This window comes from Aedes aegypti, chromosome 2 (genome assembly GCF_002204515.2).
Source record: "Aedes aegypti strain LVP_AGWG chromosome 2, AaegL5.0 Primary Assembly, whole genome shotgun sequence".
NCBI classification, from domain to species: domain Eukaryota; kingdom Metazoa; phylum Arthropoda; class Insecta; order Diptera; family Culicidae; genus Aedes; species Aedes aegypti.
Genome location: NC_035108.1, coordinates 7,728,920 through 7,747,308, shown reverse-complemented (window position 1 = coordinate 7,747,308; position 18,389 = coordinate 7,728,920). Strand labels below are relative to the sequence as shown.

The 18,389-nt window shown below is 38.2% G+C and overlaps 1 protein-coding gene across 3 annotated transcripts in view; it reads right to left on the bottom strand.

Annotated features, from left to right (window-relative positions):
* LOC5579871 (autophagy-related protein 13 homolog) overlaps positions 1-18,389 on the bottom strand; it is a 128,052-nt gene that overhangs the window by 15,460 nt on the left and 94,203 nt on the right. For all 3 annotated transcript variants that reach the window (XM_021839845.1, XM_001664283.2, XM_021839846.1), the window contains one exon: positions 8,786-8,981. In XM_021839845.1, coding sequence (XP_021695537.1) covers positions 8,786-8,981 — 196 coding nt within the window. The remainder of the gene's footprint in view (positions 1-8,785; positions 8,982-18,389) is intronic.

Genomic DNA, 18,389 nt, shown 5'->3' with positions numbered 1-18,389 from the left:
ACGCTCTTCTAGGAATTCGGTTTTCAAGTTCTGCAAGAGTTCTGTCTGTCCAAAACAAAATAATTCTGCAAGATTTCCTCTGGGCAAACAGTTTTCAGTGGAATACTTGAAATTGTTGTTGATTTTAAACGTTTTTCTGTGTGAGATTTCCGTTTTTCCGTTTAACGTTTTTTTTTTGTCTGATTTCTGACGGTATTCCTGATGATCCTCATCCTGCTAAATAATCCTATAATAAACGCCTTGAGGATATTTTTGATTCTAAAGGACTTGTAGATAAATCTGTGGATTTATTCTTGAAGCGATTTTCTAGGGAATCTGTATAAAAATTCATGATGATTTTTTGTGAGTTGCCTGGTGAAATTCCAGGAAAAGCATTGAATAATCATCAAAAATTATATAATGGGAATTTCAGGGTTTTCACACAATCGAAAAATGCTTCAATAATTTCTGGAGAATATCCGAAGGTAGCATCTCTGAAAAATTTCAAAGAAGAATCTATTAGAAAAGTCGTGCCAAAATCTCTATGAGTTTTCAGAGGAATCTCTGAAAAAACTGAAACATGAGATACTGATCGCGTTGCATGAAGCAGTTTTTTCGTGAATTTAGGGGTGAATTTATGAGGTAACTATATGAAAAGTACAAGGATAAGACAAATGTTGATGAAATTTTGAATGAGCTCGAATTATTGCCAGAATATGTGAAAAAAAAACACTTGGGATCTGAACTGTTTCCAAAGTGGTGCTTCTTACCTAACCCAATTTACAGGTAATAAAAAGTAAATTTTAAAAGCATATATCTTTTTATGCGAAAACCTGCAAACCCTAGCAAGCTAAGCTTCTCACGTTCACCCAAAGTCCCATAAATAACACTTTTGCCATTAAATCCTGAATCATATATATTCACCCCTACGCGCAAGTAGGTACCGCAACATACCGTGTCCCGGAGAGCTGCGGGTTGGTATCTGTCTGGGATCTGGCACACGGCTCCTCTATGAGTTATGCCCAGGCCGATATTGCGTCGTCGGCTCCAATCCATCCCACGCAGCTCCTCCGGCCCTCCGTTGCCGGTTGGTAGGAGAAAAATCGAAACTCTTTTATTGCGGTGCATGTTCCCCAATCCCAGATGCTGTGCTTCTATCGCAGTAAAGTGAAAATGAAAGACTTCTTTTCTTGTGCGGAAAAGCGTGGGATTGACAGTCTTTTTTTTCACTCTCGTGGGCTGAGTGTCATTTCGTTTGTCGGTAGGCACATTTTCCCCGCTCTCAAATGATTGATGGAAAGGAATACGAGAATAGAGGAATGAAAAATGCTGATTCGAGTCTTAATCGAATCGCATTTGTGTTGAATATATTTCCACTATGTATTGTGGATAGGTTATCCAATTAGAAACAGTGTAGAAGAATAGAATGTATCCATGATTGTGGCTAATTTGTCTCACGATTGCGAATCAAAGAAAAACACTTGGTTTTGTACTGACATAGCTGAAAAAGTATCAGCATACATTCTACATGTGAGCGCAAGTAGTGATACTTTTCTGAATCAGTATTACTTAAGATGACTAAGTTTTATCACTTTGAAATCGCAAACTCCAAAATCATCATTGCTGCAAAACGAGTGACGGGCTACTTAGCCTTAAAGAACCATATTTAAACTTTGGTTTTAATGGCTACCTCGATGATCCCTATTATCGCAGTCGCACTGATTTTGTGTTACATAACTCGATATCTTCCTAACTGAATGGTTCTTCCAATATCTAGTTATGGAGAGTTTACTTTAGTAACTTTGATGACATAGATAGGTGATTAATCTTCTGAGTATGATCGCATAGTTGACGTAAGCGACATTTGGAAGATCAGCATATCAACTTTGGCATCATGGACAGGGTTCATGACTCAGAGTGCTTCGACAGCAACTCAATGAATGAAACCAAACACAATAAAAGTTCATCTAACTCATTTTACAACTGGAATTTTGCACTGTTTTGCAAAAAATTAAGATTGCACACCGCAATCAACAAACATCCCGTTGTTTACTTTTCAAAAACCTCCACTGTTTCAACCTAGCAACAGCACCACCGTTGTCGCTACGATTCACCTTCTCTCGTGATGGTCGGTTGGAAGTATAAAAACCCAGCTAAACTAGTTTAAACTACAACCTGTGCGCTGCTGATAGTGGCATGGAAGCGTGATGTCAGCGTAAACTTAGTTGCACTGTCTTAACAATTATCAGTACCCCTAACTCTTCGAGCCGAGTGTCTTCAAGCAAAGCAGGCCTTGTTGAACCAAGCAACCCTTGCGACAAACGAGGCTTAAATTAAGCTGTTTCTAATAATTCATGCGTCACATGCGAGTTGGCCAGGTAGGGGACATTGGGGTTCACTGAGGCGGCAATGATGACGGCGATTCGTAATTATCTCCGCCGCGCGAACGGAGGAAATTGGTTTGTTGCGAAAGTCTGCAGCAGCAACTACGCACCAGCCTGCAGTCAGTGTGACAAGAAGTGATTAGAATCGAGTGTTACCACTGCACTTGTACGGTCGTCGTCCGTGGCTATTATATTATGTGATGTGGTGACACATGGTTTCCCTTTAGATTGCGCGAAGGCCGTCCTATGTTGTAATTGGGTGGCGCGCGGTTGAGTGAGTCAAGTAGAGAAGTGATTAGCTGATTATGCAATGTCTGGTTGCCTCATTCCTTGGAAGTTGGTTCTTGGTCAAAGTCTCACTATTAGTCATCATCGAAGGAAACATCTATGTCATCGATTGTTTCCATAACAATAGTTTACTTTGATAAACAGCTTGACTAGGCGCTTCCAATACCTACTACGATGAGTAATCTAAGCTGCGCACGGAGGGCGTGTAAACTGTCGTCATTCCTACTGTAAACGGAGGAAGTGCGTGCATAGCCTACTATTAGGGTAGACAAAATGCGATAGCCGTCAGCAACTTTTCTTTGCAGTCGAATTCCGATGGTTTCCATATGCTTGCACTTTTTATTGCTAGAACAAATGCATTGTTTTGCAGAAATGCAGCAAAAAACATTGGTTTATCTTATCGGGTGCATTCTTTGAAAGTTGAGAGGGGTTTTTCCACTTTCCAAAAAGGTCCCATAACGACTCTGATAACTGGTTGCTCGTCCGGTTCAGAATAGATACCGTTCTTCGTTATCTATCCAATGCACTTTTCGTTGGAAATAGTCCCCCGTCGTTCAACCGATCAGTTACGTAAAATTGTGACGAAAAAAAGGGAACTATATTAAAATAGCAATCGCGTGGTTACTTAATCTGACTTGAACAAAGAAGTAACGCAATTGCTCTTATCATGAATGAACGAACTCCTAGCGCCGAGATGAATCGGCGCTTATTCAAACTTTCTCCGCTTGATAAAGAGACCGCAGATCGGTGCTCATCAACAACCGATGTGGAAATTTCCGTAGCATCTTCTGCATCCCGAGCAGGAACGAGTAACTCGCACCTATCTATGCATACCATAATTTAGTATCAGCCCATAATTAGGTATTGTCCAGTAGTTCAGCCATTGTTCACACCTCAATTTGGTATTATTGTGGTATTGAAAATATTGTTTGAAAGCTATTCGAAAGCTATTGAGGACTGTTTGAGGTAGTGAACTACTATTGAAAAGTTTCACTTCTATATGAAAATTATTTGGGTGTTGCAATACCTGACCCAATTATGAGTTTGGTGTTAGCATGAGTTATCATTTGAGGTATCTTAACTCTTATGCAGGGCTGTTTCATGGCTTATACAGGTGGTAAGTATTGATAATTATCCGGAATGGAATTCCCTAGCTTGGTATTCTGCAGCAATTTTCTTATACTCGGGATGCTCCATTCCGTGATTTTTTTACTCATTTCGATTCAACGAACAAAGCATCGCTTCATACATCATAATAAGGTCCCTTTCCAATTCTCCACAACGGAAATAGCAACGCCAAGAGACGAAAGTCGCAAGTCACCGTATTCATTCTCAACGACAGTAGAATAGCTGCAGCGACAGTAGCATAATTTCGCCCACATAAAAGCCGTGCACAGAATGAACATCTGGTTTCTCAAAAGCAAAGCAATGGACGTCCGCCCGCACAGTGTTCGCCTTTGATGGGCGGGTGTTGCTTGTTTGCATACATCGCAGCAGCAGGGTTTTGAAAGAAAAACAGTCGTCGTGTGTACGGTTCTTATAATCTGATTTACAGCCCACGCATCTCCGGGCCGGAAGCTGTGAATAGATTTTAAACGTTGGTGCATAGACAACAATGTCTGCGTTTATGAGATTGTTGTAAGATTGGTAAATTTATGATAGCTTGTTGAAATAGATCGCAGCAACCTCTATTTAACATCTTTCGTAGCATCAACTAAGTAACCTTTGAAATGGTTTACTTTTAACTTATATTATATCACGGGAGGCCATTAAATTTTCCGTATGTTTTATCTCATTCCAGCTTTACAGTAAATTTCGAGTTTAAGTGGCGCGATGAAGCTGAAATTTCATTGGGTTGTGCACTACATATGCGGAAGTATAATGATACATTTTCAACTCGATATATGGAGTGAAACTTGAGATATGCTTCTTCAAATCGATAGGGTAACCATTGATGAACTTGGAATGCTGAAAAATATAAGTTGAGTTGTTTATGATAAAAACTAAATTTTAGGCAATATGATGTCCAAACAAAGCTCAGAGACTTCTAACTGGCAGGATAGATACATTTTGCTAACAAATTATAAAAGAACCAGCCTACCCATCGTGGCTAGCCACGATCGAACGAAATTTTCAAGCCAAAAGCCATGTATAATCTTTCAAAGATCAATAATGTCTCTGTTCAACTGCAAAAGAAAACATGGACAAAGAAAATTTCTCTATGCACAGCTATGAAAGTAAGACATGAACAATAAGCTGAAAAGCAGAGTATATCCCAGTAGCGAAGTAAAGTCAGAAGTAGAGGATAATGGCTACAATTTTATTAACATAACCCGACATCAACACGCATGCTTCTAATGAAAGCAAATCGCCTAAATCTATGCTATGATCATACTCCATCCAGCACCTGGTCTGTTGCAATGTTCTGATCTGACCTGGCTGTTGCAATGTTCTGATCTGAAATAATTGCAGCCTGTTGAAGTGTTTGCTCTGTTGTGATATATTTAAAAAATACCAGATGATTCTATGAATTGGAGAGTAGAATCTTACCGTAAATTCTCGAATATTCTGCTGAATAGATGTTGCTACCCGATTCAACTTCAATCAAACTATGCTGGTTTGTTTACGTTTCAATCACCGACTATGTTCTTAAAAACAATAACGGCAATGATGAAAAGTTCGAGAATATTCTACAAATTAGGAAGAACAATGTTCCAGTAACCTCTAGAAAATTCTATCAAATAGCTGTTGTAGTGCTCCACAATTTGTAATTGTAGTGTTCTAACATTCAAATTGACTGTTGTAGCGCTTAATGAACAATTCAAAGTGTTATTATTGTTCGTTTAGTTGAGGAATAGATTCTCGTGCACATTTTCAACGTGGAAAAATAAATACTCACACGTCAGTTTATATGGCACTTTCATAGAAGCACACACCTTGCATTCAATGTACAATCCAACATAATGCGTTACATGTGCGTTACTTGTTGGTTTTGTTAGCTACGACGCCATCCAATATATGGCAAACATGGTGGGAGAATATTTTGGTGTGACAAAATTATTTAGGTGTGAGTCTATAAGAGGGTAAAATCCTCAATAATAGACAGACAACTTTGGCATTTACTCTCTGGACTCTTTGGAAGCAAGTTCTGGCAGAAGTAGGGTAGAAGCACCGGTTTTGGCCATACGCCAGTTGTAGCCATAGGGGATTATACTCTGTTTTACATAGCCAATCAGCATGAATCCTTTTGTGTTCAGTAGATTACATTCACATGATAGAGCTACATTCATTTACTCGTCCAAATTGATTCAAAACATAAGAAAAACAATCAATTTTCCTTATAATTTTAACTCACATACACCTAATTTGGCCAGGGCACTCCTAATTTGGCCACTCTCATGAAAAACCAATGCGATTGGCCAATTTAGGAACTGAAGTTAAATCTCTGGCCGAAACTGGTTCCGTTGGCCTATATTGACCAACGGGATTTTCAAAGCGAAAATATGGTTATAGCTAAGTTTTGATATTTTACACACATAATATGGATTGAAATCTTGCATTTGACATATTTGTAGTAGAAATACGGGTTTCCATTTAATTTTTATTGACATTTTCTCTTAGGCTGGCCAAAACCGGTGCTTTTACCCTATTGAAAAAAGATATGCCAGATTTCTGCAGATATCACACTCAAGGATGTCATCTGGATCTGGAGGAATAGATTGAAGATATTGTTATGAAACTATGAATCGTTAGAACTTTGACGGAAACATTAATATGTACACTACACCGTTTAGAGTATTTTTGATTTTTTTTAGATAATACTGTCTGAATTTGTGGCTTTGCCTTAGAAATATTCAGAGTCTAGATTCAGATGTAATCTGAAGAAGAAAACAAATAAACTGGGGTCCCTGCTTCGGAGATAAAGTCTCTGTTAAGAGGAAAATAACCACTATGTTTTAAAAATTTTCAAAACCAGTTTTTTTGCTCAAAATCAAAGCAATGTTCATGTAAATCTATCATTGCGTTACACTTGCAACTAGTAATGCAATGATATGTTTTCATGAGGAATGCTTCAAATTTGAGCAAAAAAAAAATGGTTTTTGATTGCTGATGATGGATTCTTGAACCTTAACACCGATATGAAATTGTTGTCAAATCATTCGATCCGATGAACACAATACTATGTTGAAAATTACACTTCAAATAAAACAAAACGAACAGGTAGCATTGTGCTTGAAAAACTATATAACATTGTAAATGCTACCATTTTCATAAACGGGTAGGAGTTCAAAACAATTGAATAATTTGATAGTTGAAAATATACCTGAATAGCCAATCGTGTCGTTGACGCTTAGCATTGAATTATCACCGTTAGCACCCTTAATTTTAAGATTCAAACCTTTATCACCTCAGAACAGATTTACCTCCGTTTTTCACTGATTGCTTCCAAATTTAATATTTTTTGTTTGATTTCTCGAATAAGGGAAACTCATGGACTAGAGTTGTGAACACTAAACCGACGATTTGCACTAATATTTTCGTAAACTTCTCTCACACAAAACTCGAATCGTTTGTGGCGGCACTTCTAGTGGATCAAATAAGATGAAATTTTCAAACTATCGTCGAAGTTGTGGTACTACAGACTTTTAAAATTTGTCATTGCACTTTTAGCAAAACATACTGCTCTTGTCACGTTCTGGTGATCTTTGGAAAAGAATGATCAGCTGGGCACCTATTTAGGAGGTATAAAGACGATTTCAAGAATTCTTATTGGAATCACAAGACATCCGTTATATGTATATTAGATGACGACGAAGGTTTTATCGTGTGCGATTTTTCCAAGACCATTAGATCCCTCATCGCTGTACATAAGTGGGTGTTAACTATGTTATAAATGCTCGCCAATTCAACACAAATTGATTTATATCACATTTTCAAGTAGTTAATCTGTTTAGAAGGCTCAGTTATGTTGAACACTGCAGAGCTGATTTTCAACATGTTATAATAAATACAACTGTCACGTACGCTTATTCACTCAAGGAACGTTCAAAATTGCCCCGCATAAAAAACTTCATTGTCGCATCAATTTTCTCCGTCACCTGCACCCTAGCCTAGAGGAAACCCCCATCCGAAGCGCCACATACCACTATTTTCACACCAGACCGAACACAACGGCCCGAACATTCGAAAAATTTGATTCAATCTGGCCATTAGCCGTCGTTCTTCCGTCGGCTGCTCTTCTTCTGTCCAACCGCTCCTATATTTTTAAACAGTCGCATTCCACATCCATTGGATTGGCCTTCTCCGCCAAAAAAACCTTAACGCACGAATGTGTGCAACTTTGAAAGCCGACCCCACCGCCGAAACGCGACGAACGTGTATTTCGGCACGGTTAATTTTCGGCACTCGCGCGCGCACGTACACACACGAACACACATTTAGGACCAGCAGCAGAGCGCCACGCCACAGGGACGCACCCCGAGGGCGCGGAAGAAGGTTTCGTAGGATGCGCTGCATAAGGAGGGATTGGGATTTTCGAGGAACGAATTCAACTTTGTTCCCATATCCGGTTCGATGCGGGATTGCTTTTCTATTCACTGGGTTTGTTTAGAGATGTTCTTGATCTAGCTCACGGTTAAATATAGGCGGGAGGGCTCTTGGTTATCGCGCGGGATCAACCAAAATATATACATTCATCGATTCACGTGAGTGATTCATAAGTCGATCCCATCGGATGATGAATCTGTATCGCTGAAAGATATTTTGCACTGCCTTTGTCGCACAATTTTCACCACCGTCGACACGAAACGGGCCTTCTTCTGATATTATTTTTAGACTTCACTTCACATTATGCATTTTTGAAATTCATTTGGTGGTATGGCGCAACTTGGCACCAGTATTTTTCAATTTATATTTGAACAGCACTTTTTCAACAGATATTAAGTGAATACCGGTTGCGAACATCCTCCATTTATCCACTTGCACAGTCCGCTCCTCTTATCACAAGTTCAGTTCTTGCCAACTCACTACGGTTGCTGCCCCACACTTCACACACGACATCCTTCCGCAGTTGGCGCCAACATCCTCTGCACGGTTATTTCACAACCTCTCTAGATGGTTCCAAAGATACTTACTTTTTCTTGTTGAAGTTGTACCGGATGTGCTTGGGGCTGATATCCTTGAGGAAGTGGTCACTCTTCAGCATAATTGTGTTGTCCCGTCCGGTTTGCGTGGGCGAGATAGTCATCTTGGTTCGGTAGGCTACTGCCATGGCTAGCGTTCCAATTTGGGTGCACAACTGTCCGACGCGTATCTGCTTGTGACCATCGCCTGTTGCGGAATGAAGCCGAGAAAGAGAAAATTACCGATTAGTATTGGGTATTAGCAGAGCTCGACTCGAGAGGGCTACGTGTACTTTGAGCCGACACCATCACCAGCAAAACTAACGACGACAACTTCACGCTTTTGCACACTACCCTACCAGGGCAATCCAGAGGCGACTAATACAGATGATGGTATGTCCGTATGTCTGTCGCCTTGGTTGTAGAACACTTCTCTCTCAGGTCTCAATGAACGAATACAGTCAGTCTACAGTCGCGCGTCCGCAGTTTGAGAGTATGGGAGTCCCCAACAATACTCCCCGTAGAGACCCGCGCACTCAGCCCCAAACCCAAATACCCTTCTGTAGGTCGCGGACGCCCCCAACCGTTGCCTAACGACTCTTGCAACGTATGCAATTTTGCTGCTGAGCACACAGTCACAAACCGGTGCACGCTGGTGTGGAATAGCAGTGGAATTCGCTGATGGCGCCCCTGCCTAAGGTTGGGACGACGATAGTGTAGGGCAAAAAATATAAATAATCATTACGCTGAATAAACGCATTTTAAACGGTCGGTCGATTGTTGTGTGAGCTTGAGTGAGTCGCGTGGGGTTCAGGGGGGGTTTTAGTGTGTCACGACAGTATGCGATTGTATGCGATTAATGGTGAGCGATTGGAGTCAAATCTTGGGGCTCGTCGACTAGTGATAAACCGTCGACAGGAGGAAAGTTGTAAACAGATCAATTTAAATTGCTCGCAGAGGAATGCAACCATTAAGGGTGTTATGCAGTTGAAACTTTCATTGAACTGTTTATGTCGGAGAAATTGATCATAGATTGATAATCATAAGTAGATGAAATTAAACGAATTTAGTACTATACCATTTAATTCCACTAGAGTTTGTATCCTTTGACAGATACGCGTATTTCGACCGCAACTGTAAGGCCGTCTTCAGTGTCGTGTACAAGGCTAGACTAATCATAAACAAATCGATTTTGAGTAATAATCAAATTCATCAAATCTTTCAACATACCATACATATATTGGTGTTATATTCCAAATAGGTATTGCTTAGTGAACCTAGTATTGATCATATCTCAGTTTGCTTTTTTATGTGTTCTGAACATGTTTTTGTAATAGTATCGAATAACTACTCAAAAATACTCCTTTAGGGTCGTTAAAAATTCTTTTTGTTTTGCAATAGTTCATATTATATTATTTTTGTTATTCTCTAGTGCAGAGTTACTCGAAAGCTAATGTATGGAACGTATTGAAAAATGTTGAGTATTGATTATCCTAATTTGGTATTCTTAAGGTGAAGATGAGTCGAAGCCACACCGCAAAGTAACAAGACCATAGATCTTGATCAATAGGTCACTTGCGAGGGGTGACCAGTCGATTAAGTTTTCAGCTTAAAATCTCATCGAGTGGGCATTAGATAAGAGGATCAACAGTGCTTTTAGTTGTGCAATGGGAGGGAAATGTTATTCTCATAAACTTGTATCTTTTGACATCGTCTGTGACAAAAAATAAGCAATTAGGGCGGAATTAAATGGTATAATTCTACTTTTATGATTCCCTTTTTGGAATTTTTTTCTGTTTTATCGTATTTGTGGGACAAAATCAGTTTTTCAATTCCCAGATGCCTGAAAGTTGAAAACGGGTGGCAAAAAGATCCTACGACCTGATATATTCGTTCACTCGAGGAGGACTTGATCTAAATGATTTGATTATTATTGATTAAATTTATAAAATAGTGAGTTCAAAAAAGTTTGATTTCGAAAATGTTTTGGATAAAAAAATATTAACTATATGTTTAAGTATCCGTTTACTTTCTATAATTCATATGAACAAATTTCAGCTCTATGTATTCAAATTTAGACAATGTTTCCACAAAAGGGCAAAGTTCCAAAGCAAACCCATTCCATTCTAAGAATGTCTTCATTAGACATGACCCACGGCTAGTTCCTTGAGAAATTCGCGACATGATGAAACTCTTTTTCGCAATCCATTAAAAGATTTAACCAAGAAACTCCCTATTCATATATCCTATAAAGATCATACCAAGAATTAATTATTAAAAATTACTCAGAGGCCTTTTAAGAACTTTGCCATAGATCAAGGACTAGTCAAACTAGTAATCAAAACAAGGCTTCATCAAGAATCAGTATCAAAAGTAAATCCAAATACCCGCTGATTTTTTTTTTCAAAAATTGTTCTTGACTTAAGTAGTTTTCCAAACAAATTTGCTTTATTTTATGGCTTAGCTGTTAGCCAATCTCTACGAATCTACTACCAATTCAATAATATCAGCCAATAATATCAGAATTCATCAAAATCTTTATCAGGAATCTACTAATTTCAGTGATTTTTCAAGAACTTTCAAGAAACTGATCAATTATCGCCTCGATTGTCGTTAGTATTCCAGCGAAGATCTCATTAGAAAATTGCCATGGTTTCCTGGGTTTTTCTAAAAGTGTGATGTATGTCCACACTCCAAATTGGCAGTGGAGTGTCCAACTAGCGCTTGGTTGGTTATTATGGAGCTATTTATTTTTATGTTTAGTGAAGATTGGCAAACTTATCTGCAGCCATATAAATGTTGAGGTTTGACCATGTTCTGCTAAAGAAGTTCCGATATTTTTGACCTACGAAAATTATACACAAAGCCGGATCCGGACTTCGGGGTGCCCGGGTCAGATCTATAGAAGCCTGCAACGCTAAGTATGAAAATATGAAATATGAAAGTTAATAAAATATCCGGGAAACTTCAGAAAATTGTAATACTTTTCGAATTTGAAATTTGACTATACTCAATTCGTGAATGTTGCGTAACATAAACCATCCGTATAAAATACTTGAAAAGTCGTACATGATAGATGATGATATAGAATTTTGACTGAATCGTACTCAATTAAGTCAAAAATGAACATGAACTATGATTGTCTAGCGTCGCTTTCATCATATATTCGACTAGCCTTTACGGACTAAGAGCAATTGATTTCAGAAAAGCGCATGACCTTTACTCAACTGACAACTTCCAGAATTAGCTTTATCTGACTGTCAAACTTCCCCAAGGCTCATGTCTTAGTTCTTAGGTTTATAATTTGGATGTTCCAGTTATTGACAACAGTTTGGAAGAACCATGCACGCTTAGATAACTTGCAGATGATGCCATAGTGTTTGTAAAAAGCCCACAAGCTGAAATCTTGCAAATACCACAGCAAAAATACCTTGATAATCTCTTCACTTGGGCCAGTAATTGGGAGATTGAGGAAAACATAATTGAATTTGTATTCTGTAGATTTGGGATCAAATTTATGGTAAATTCAAAAATTTTTGTCAAATTTATGGTAAATTCTAAATTCTTAGTAAAAATTTTAATATTTCAACAAAAACATGAAAATATTAATACAAAATCATAATTAGAAAACCAGGTCGGTGCGGTGTGTCAGAATGAATTACCTTAAAATATTCGTCTTTTCAAAATCATTTCAGGACATAGAGAACTATAATTTTGACAGAATCATTTCAGAAAACTGTGATAGTTTGCTTTATACTGTTTGCCCCCACTAATTTCAACGGTAGCTAATGCAAACCATCGGAGTTCATTTTTAATTTGAACTTATGGTCATGTTACAACCGTGTTTCTGGTAACCTCTATGACAGTATTGTTTGAATTCTGCATTCCGTTTCACGGAGGGTCAACTGCCCCTTTGGTAATTCCGGCCTGGGAACGTACCAATTTTTGGGCGGTCATACAAAATCCAATACTGCTGAGTGGGTTGAAAACTTGTGATGGGTCGGATATTAGAACGCTTACCCTTCACTATGGGCGAAAGGTTCTTCTATGGTAAACACAAATAAAAAAATATTCTTAAAATATAAGTGCAAGATCTTTTGTAGTTTCATTGCTACAGTAAGCTAAAGTTAGAATTTTTAGGAAAAATAAAGAATTCACATTGCAGGACGTCTGTGTCAGTGATAGAGGCAATACTAGTGGGTTGACGAATAAAAAATCGCCAGAAAATAAGGAAAACTCGTTTTTTTATATCTGAATACGTCATTGAATAGCTTTTCTATTCTATTTCACGTGATAAATAATTTTAGAATGATAAAATCATTCAATCTCTCAAAAAAGCTCTTCCTCCTTTACTGGAACAGTTTCCAGTAAAAGGTAGTGTTATTTGCTAACTTCTGTTTCTATAATAGTTTACATTGATTTCCCATTGATATTCACTATTATAAAAACTCCCCACTATTACTGGTGCAAAGGACCAACAAAATTAAGGTTTTTGATTGTTACTTTCCTTACTAATGTCCAAGATTTTTTTACACATTCATTTTAGAAAAATACATATAAATATAAACATTGCCTATAACACACTTGAAACCGCGCTACCAGTATTATTGGGATACACATTACCACTGGATCAGCAACCCTGTACGTTGAATGAAATATACTACACAACCGTAATATTTCTTATAAATTTTAATACACTGTTCAAAAACTCACTTATAAAGCTATCTTAGAAAAATGAAATTAATTAAAAATTTGAATTTGAGTTCGGGTAAATATATTCGATTATTATCGACATTTCATCCATCCCATACTTTTTTTGTCCCAGGCTAAAATTTTAGTCTAAGGGTTCTTTAAATTGTAAACTATGTAAGTTCTAATATTTATAATGGGTTTGCCAACGTTAATCGCACAAGTGGCCTATATACATCAACACAACCCATTATTTTGCTATAGGCCCTATTCACAAGTTGTTCTCGAAAACTTTTTTTTTAAACAAAACATCAAATTTCGAAAACTTATAGAATCAGACGCAAGTCAGAAAAGTAAATAAACTTACTTTATCAATCATACGTTTTTCGCAGATAAAATTCTACACGTTCCGCTCTAAACCAATTCGATTTTTTACTTTTAGATCGTTTAATCTCAGGATTTACAAAACGGCGTAAGTAAGATTTTAAGCTTTCGCAACATAACCACTACTTTCAACGCTCCGTTGTATGGCGAGGCAAAGTGACTTAACCACGACTCAAAACAAAACACTACTTGAGCCGATTGTACATTAGTACAAAAACGTCGTAAGTAACTGAATGAAACGGCTTATCATTTGGTCATACCATTTTTGTGGGAAGAGATAGAAACTACTTAGTATTTTAAAGCGAGCTGATTGCATGCAAAATTTAAGCGATGTACACGGCGAAAAATGTTAAGAAGGGGTTATAGTTGTGAGATTAAAAAAACATTGAGAAAAACATGGTTAGTTTTTTTCAGTATTGAATCGACCAAAATTTTAAATTATTTCTGTAAAATCTTATACCAATCATGTTAGGCCCATTAACGTTGAAATTTGCTATAGACTATTGAACTTTGTCAAAAAACAGCAAAGATTTAAAAAAAAATATTTGCATCCGTTGTAGGTGAACCCAAACTTTTGCACGATACATTCATCATATTAAGGGGTGAATTTCGCTAGTTCTGTGAACTGAATATAAGATTACGCATTCTATGCCGTACCGGTTAAAAAATTTAGTCGCCCAATGCTAAGAAAATCAGCCATGTTTTTTCAGTGTGTTTTTTGGAAAAATGTTACAACTTTAAGTAAGCATTTCGTAAACAAAATTCAAAAAAAGGTCATGTCAGAATACCCTCATAGTAAGATTACCTCATTGTTTTCCTTCAACGCAACAGAATTCAGTTAGACTTTCAATCAGAGAGATATGGACAAAACACTTTTGTATGTTTTTGAGAACGTAAACCCAAACTTTTGCACAGGAGTGTATATGAAAAAAATCTTATAAAGACCTAATTTGGTCCTCATTGGTCCTAAATCGCAACGAACATAGGCAGGGAGAATTATTAAAAAAATGGTATCATGCATAGTGTCGTCTATCATAAAAATAAAGTTGGCGGTACCCTTTCACTGTCGTATTGATTGTTTTCTCGTGCAAGACCAAAACTAGTTTGTAGCTAAAATAGAAAAGTAAACAACCATTAATGGGATCGTACAAGTGGAGGCGAGGCATCATTAAATTGGATTGAACAAGCTGCGGTTACTTTTTAAGAGCCACTTCAATAACGGCACTTGCAACCGAAATAAGTGCCGATCGTCTTGGACTATCCGTCCAAAGGAGAAAACAGCAGCAACTTCGCTCGTATCAGTTGATGATATAATGAAAAGGGTAGGCCCTTTTCCACACCCATGTTTATGGTTATCTATGGACTAAGAGTAAATATAATTATTTTCATTTATAAAAAGGCATCAATGTACAGCCGGTGTACATTGCGTGCAGCGAAGGATGATGATACTAATTGAGACTTAATTGATTTTTAAAGCAGAGAAAAAATCATATAGAGTAAGGTGGGGCAAAAGTTCGGCAATAGAAAAGAAACTAATACCACACAACCTTCAACATTGGCTACAATTTAGCTAAACAAATTCATGCCAAAATATTAAGAGTAAGGTGGGGCAAAAGTTCGATTATTTCAAAACTAGATTACTAAAAATGTACCTAACTTAACAGTTTTTCGCAACCAAAAAAATAAAAAAATATAAGGTACAGTGGGGGAAGTGTATCAGTGGGGTAAGTGGATCATTCGTCAATATTAAGCATAAATACTTGAATATGTAGAATGTTTTCGCACCATTGCTTCGTTTTAGGTTATATTCTTACGTCCACACTGATACTATTGTAAAACTGGTATTAAACGTACACTAACACAAGCAAGCTTATTAGCTGCAAAAATTAATTAATTTTAAAATTGTTTTCCATCATTCAAAAATCCATTGTATCTCTGTCTAAAATAGAAAACTATTGGTTTTTTCGGCACATGGTGAGCATTTCAGTTCTAATTGAATGAATCACAATGAAAAATATGTGATTTTTATAAATAAATACAAATCTATTGGACATGGTACACTTGCCCCTAATTTTTAATGGGGTGGGGTAAGTGGATCAAGTATTATTATCATTTATTGGCAGACTGCTTACGAGAATTTCCATAAGTTTTAATAATCGCAAATGTTGTTTTCCTTTATTTTTTTTCTTTCCCAGCTTAAATTTGTCAAATTCGCCATAGAGAATTTCAGTTAATCCACCTAAAAGTTTGTTTAACCTTTCTGGTATAAAAAAATATAAAAAAATAATAGTTTCAAAACTTACACGAAACTTTTCGTAATTCATCTAAACTGAGTTGTAAAAGAGCGAAATATATTAATTCTCCAATTGAAAGCATGTTATCGTACCTTATTTGATCATATAGATTATTTTAGACAGATGATACAAACATATTCATAAATAGAATAAAAAAATCAGTTTGTTATTCAAAAATAAATATAACTAATATTTTCAAACTACGAGTGTTTTCCGAAAACATTGTTAGGAATAACCCTTCAATACTTCTGTATACCTTTTGTGTATAAATGGATGAATTTTCTCCAAATGATTCTAATTACAATGTTTTTTTGTTGTTCGAATTAGTGTAAACTAATGTATACATATTTTTCAATATATTTTGATTAAAAAATGATACTTTTTAATTTAAAAGTATTAAAATGTACCATAACTAGTGGCTACGCGAGGGTTAATTGAGAGCAATGAGAAGTAGTAAACATGTTCCACAGGTAGCAATACTGTTGATCCTTGTCTGTCGTACGGTGCGGCCATAGTAACGCGTCCGCGTCCGCGAACGCGATGCGATCAAAGGATTTCCTGTTGTTGATATTCTGCTTTGCGGGCTCGCACACGCGCACGCATCGCTCGACGCGTTTACTATGGCAGCGCCCGTACGCTTTTAAGCTACCCCTTTCGTTACGAGACAGCACATAATATGAGATGCGAGAGGAGTCTTTTGGGAGCAGTCGATCTCTCAGCAGCCAGCTGATCGTGTACATAAGAGAATAAAGTGAGTTACATTGAGACCGCCGGGAAATATAGTCCTCGTCCGTTCAGTCCGCAATAAAGTTGTTTTTATCCGCGAATAGTAGTGTTAATTAATTGCCGGAATAAAGTGATTTCTACGGAGTGAAATTGTGACTAGTTTCTACGGTATCCGAAATCGATCCGTTTCCCGCGCGCGCAAACATTTTTGGTCCTTCGAGCCGGATCGAGGACGGTCAGGATCGGTTTGCGGATACGAAGACCGCTTAAGTGAACAGTGCGAAAAACAGAATTCCGAGCTACTGTGTGGGCGATTTACATTGCGAAAGCCGCAGAGAAAAATTGAACCGTGAACAGTGTCGATCGTCACGGCGGGTGGTGAAATTTAGTGCAAGTGAGGAAGAAAGTGTGCCTACCGCCGGTGAACAAAGGTCGGCGTGAAGAATTTGTGCCATTTTCGACGCGGTAAATCGCCATCGCTGGGGCAATTCGAGCGCAATCAGGAGGAAGAAAGCTGCTAACAACCGTGCGCCATCGAAGAAAGTGTTGCAGAACAACGTCGGCGCCATCGGAATTGCAGTTGCAGATTCAGGGAAGTACTGTGTAACGGTGGCTTGGTGCATGTGGCCAACCGAAATAAGGCTGAATAAATCCAGTAAATGCATGTGAGTTTTTTCCTTTGGCAAGGTGCATGAGTTGTGTCCGCTTTCTGTTGGTCTCGAAGTTCCGCTTGGGTCTGTTGGTTGCTTTTCTTCTGTGGTTCATCTCCCCTCGCTGCTGTCGTTGGGTTGTACAGTTCTAAATCTGTCTACTTTAAACGCGATCGTGGAACGTCGAGTAGATCTGTCACAGTGAAAGTGTACCGGTGATAGTGATTCGTGCTTGGTGATTGAATTTGATTTGACCAGTGCAGTGATGGCCAGTGATTTGCGTGCTTTGTTGAAGCGTGAACGCTTGCTTCAGCAAAAGGTGACAATCGTGGAGAAGTTTGTGACCGCTTTCGACAAAGATCGTGATGAGTGTGAAGTTGAAGTGCGACTCAAGGGCCTGAACGAAGTGTATTCGGAGTTTTTCATCCTACGTGAGAAGATTGAGCTGCTGATGGAAGACGAAGAGGAAGAGGAGGAGGATGAAGACGAGAGCGACCTGTTGAAGAAGGGTTCTTCTGGCGGAAAGGATGTGCACACCCGTGAGCAGGAAAACTTCCGCATGGCCGAAGAATTCGAAAACCGCTACTGCAAGGAGAAATCGGTCCTGCTAAAACTGCTTCCACACAAGGATCCGGTCCAGCGCGAAGGTGGAATACCAGCCGATCGAAGCGCAGCGCATTCCAAGGTGAAGTTACCTGAAATTAGTTTGCCCACGTTTAGTGGCAAATTAGGAGAGTGGGTAATGTTTCGCGACACCTTCCGCAGTTTGATTCATCTGAACGGACAGTTGAACTCGATGGACAAATTCACCTACCTGCGGACGTCGCTTACGGGAGATGCTCTGAAGGAAATCAACACCATCGAGCTTTCGGC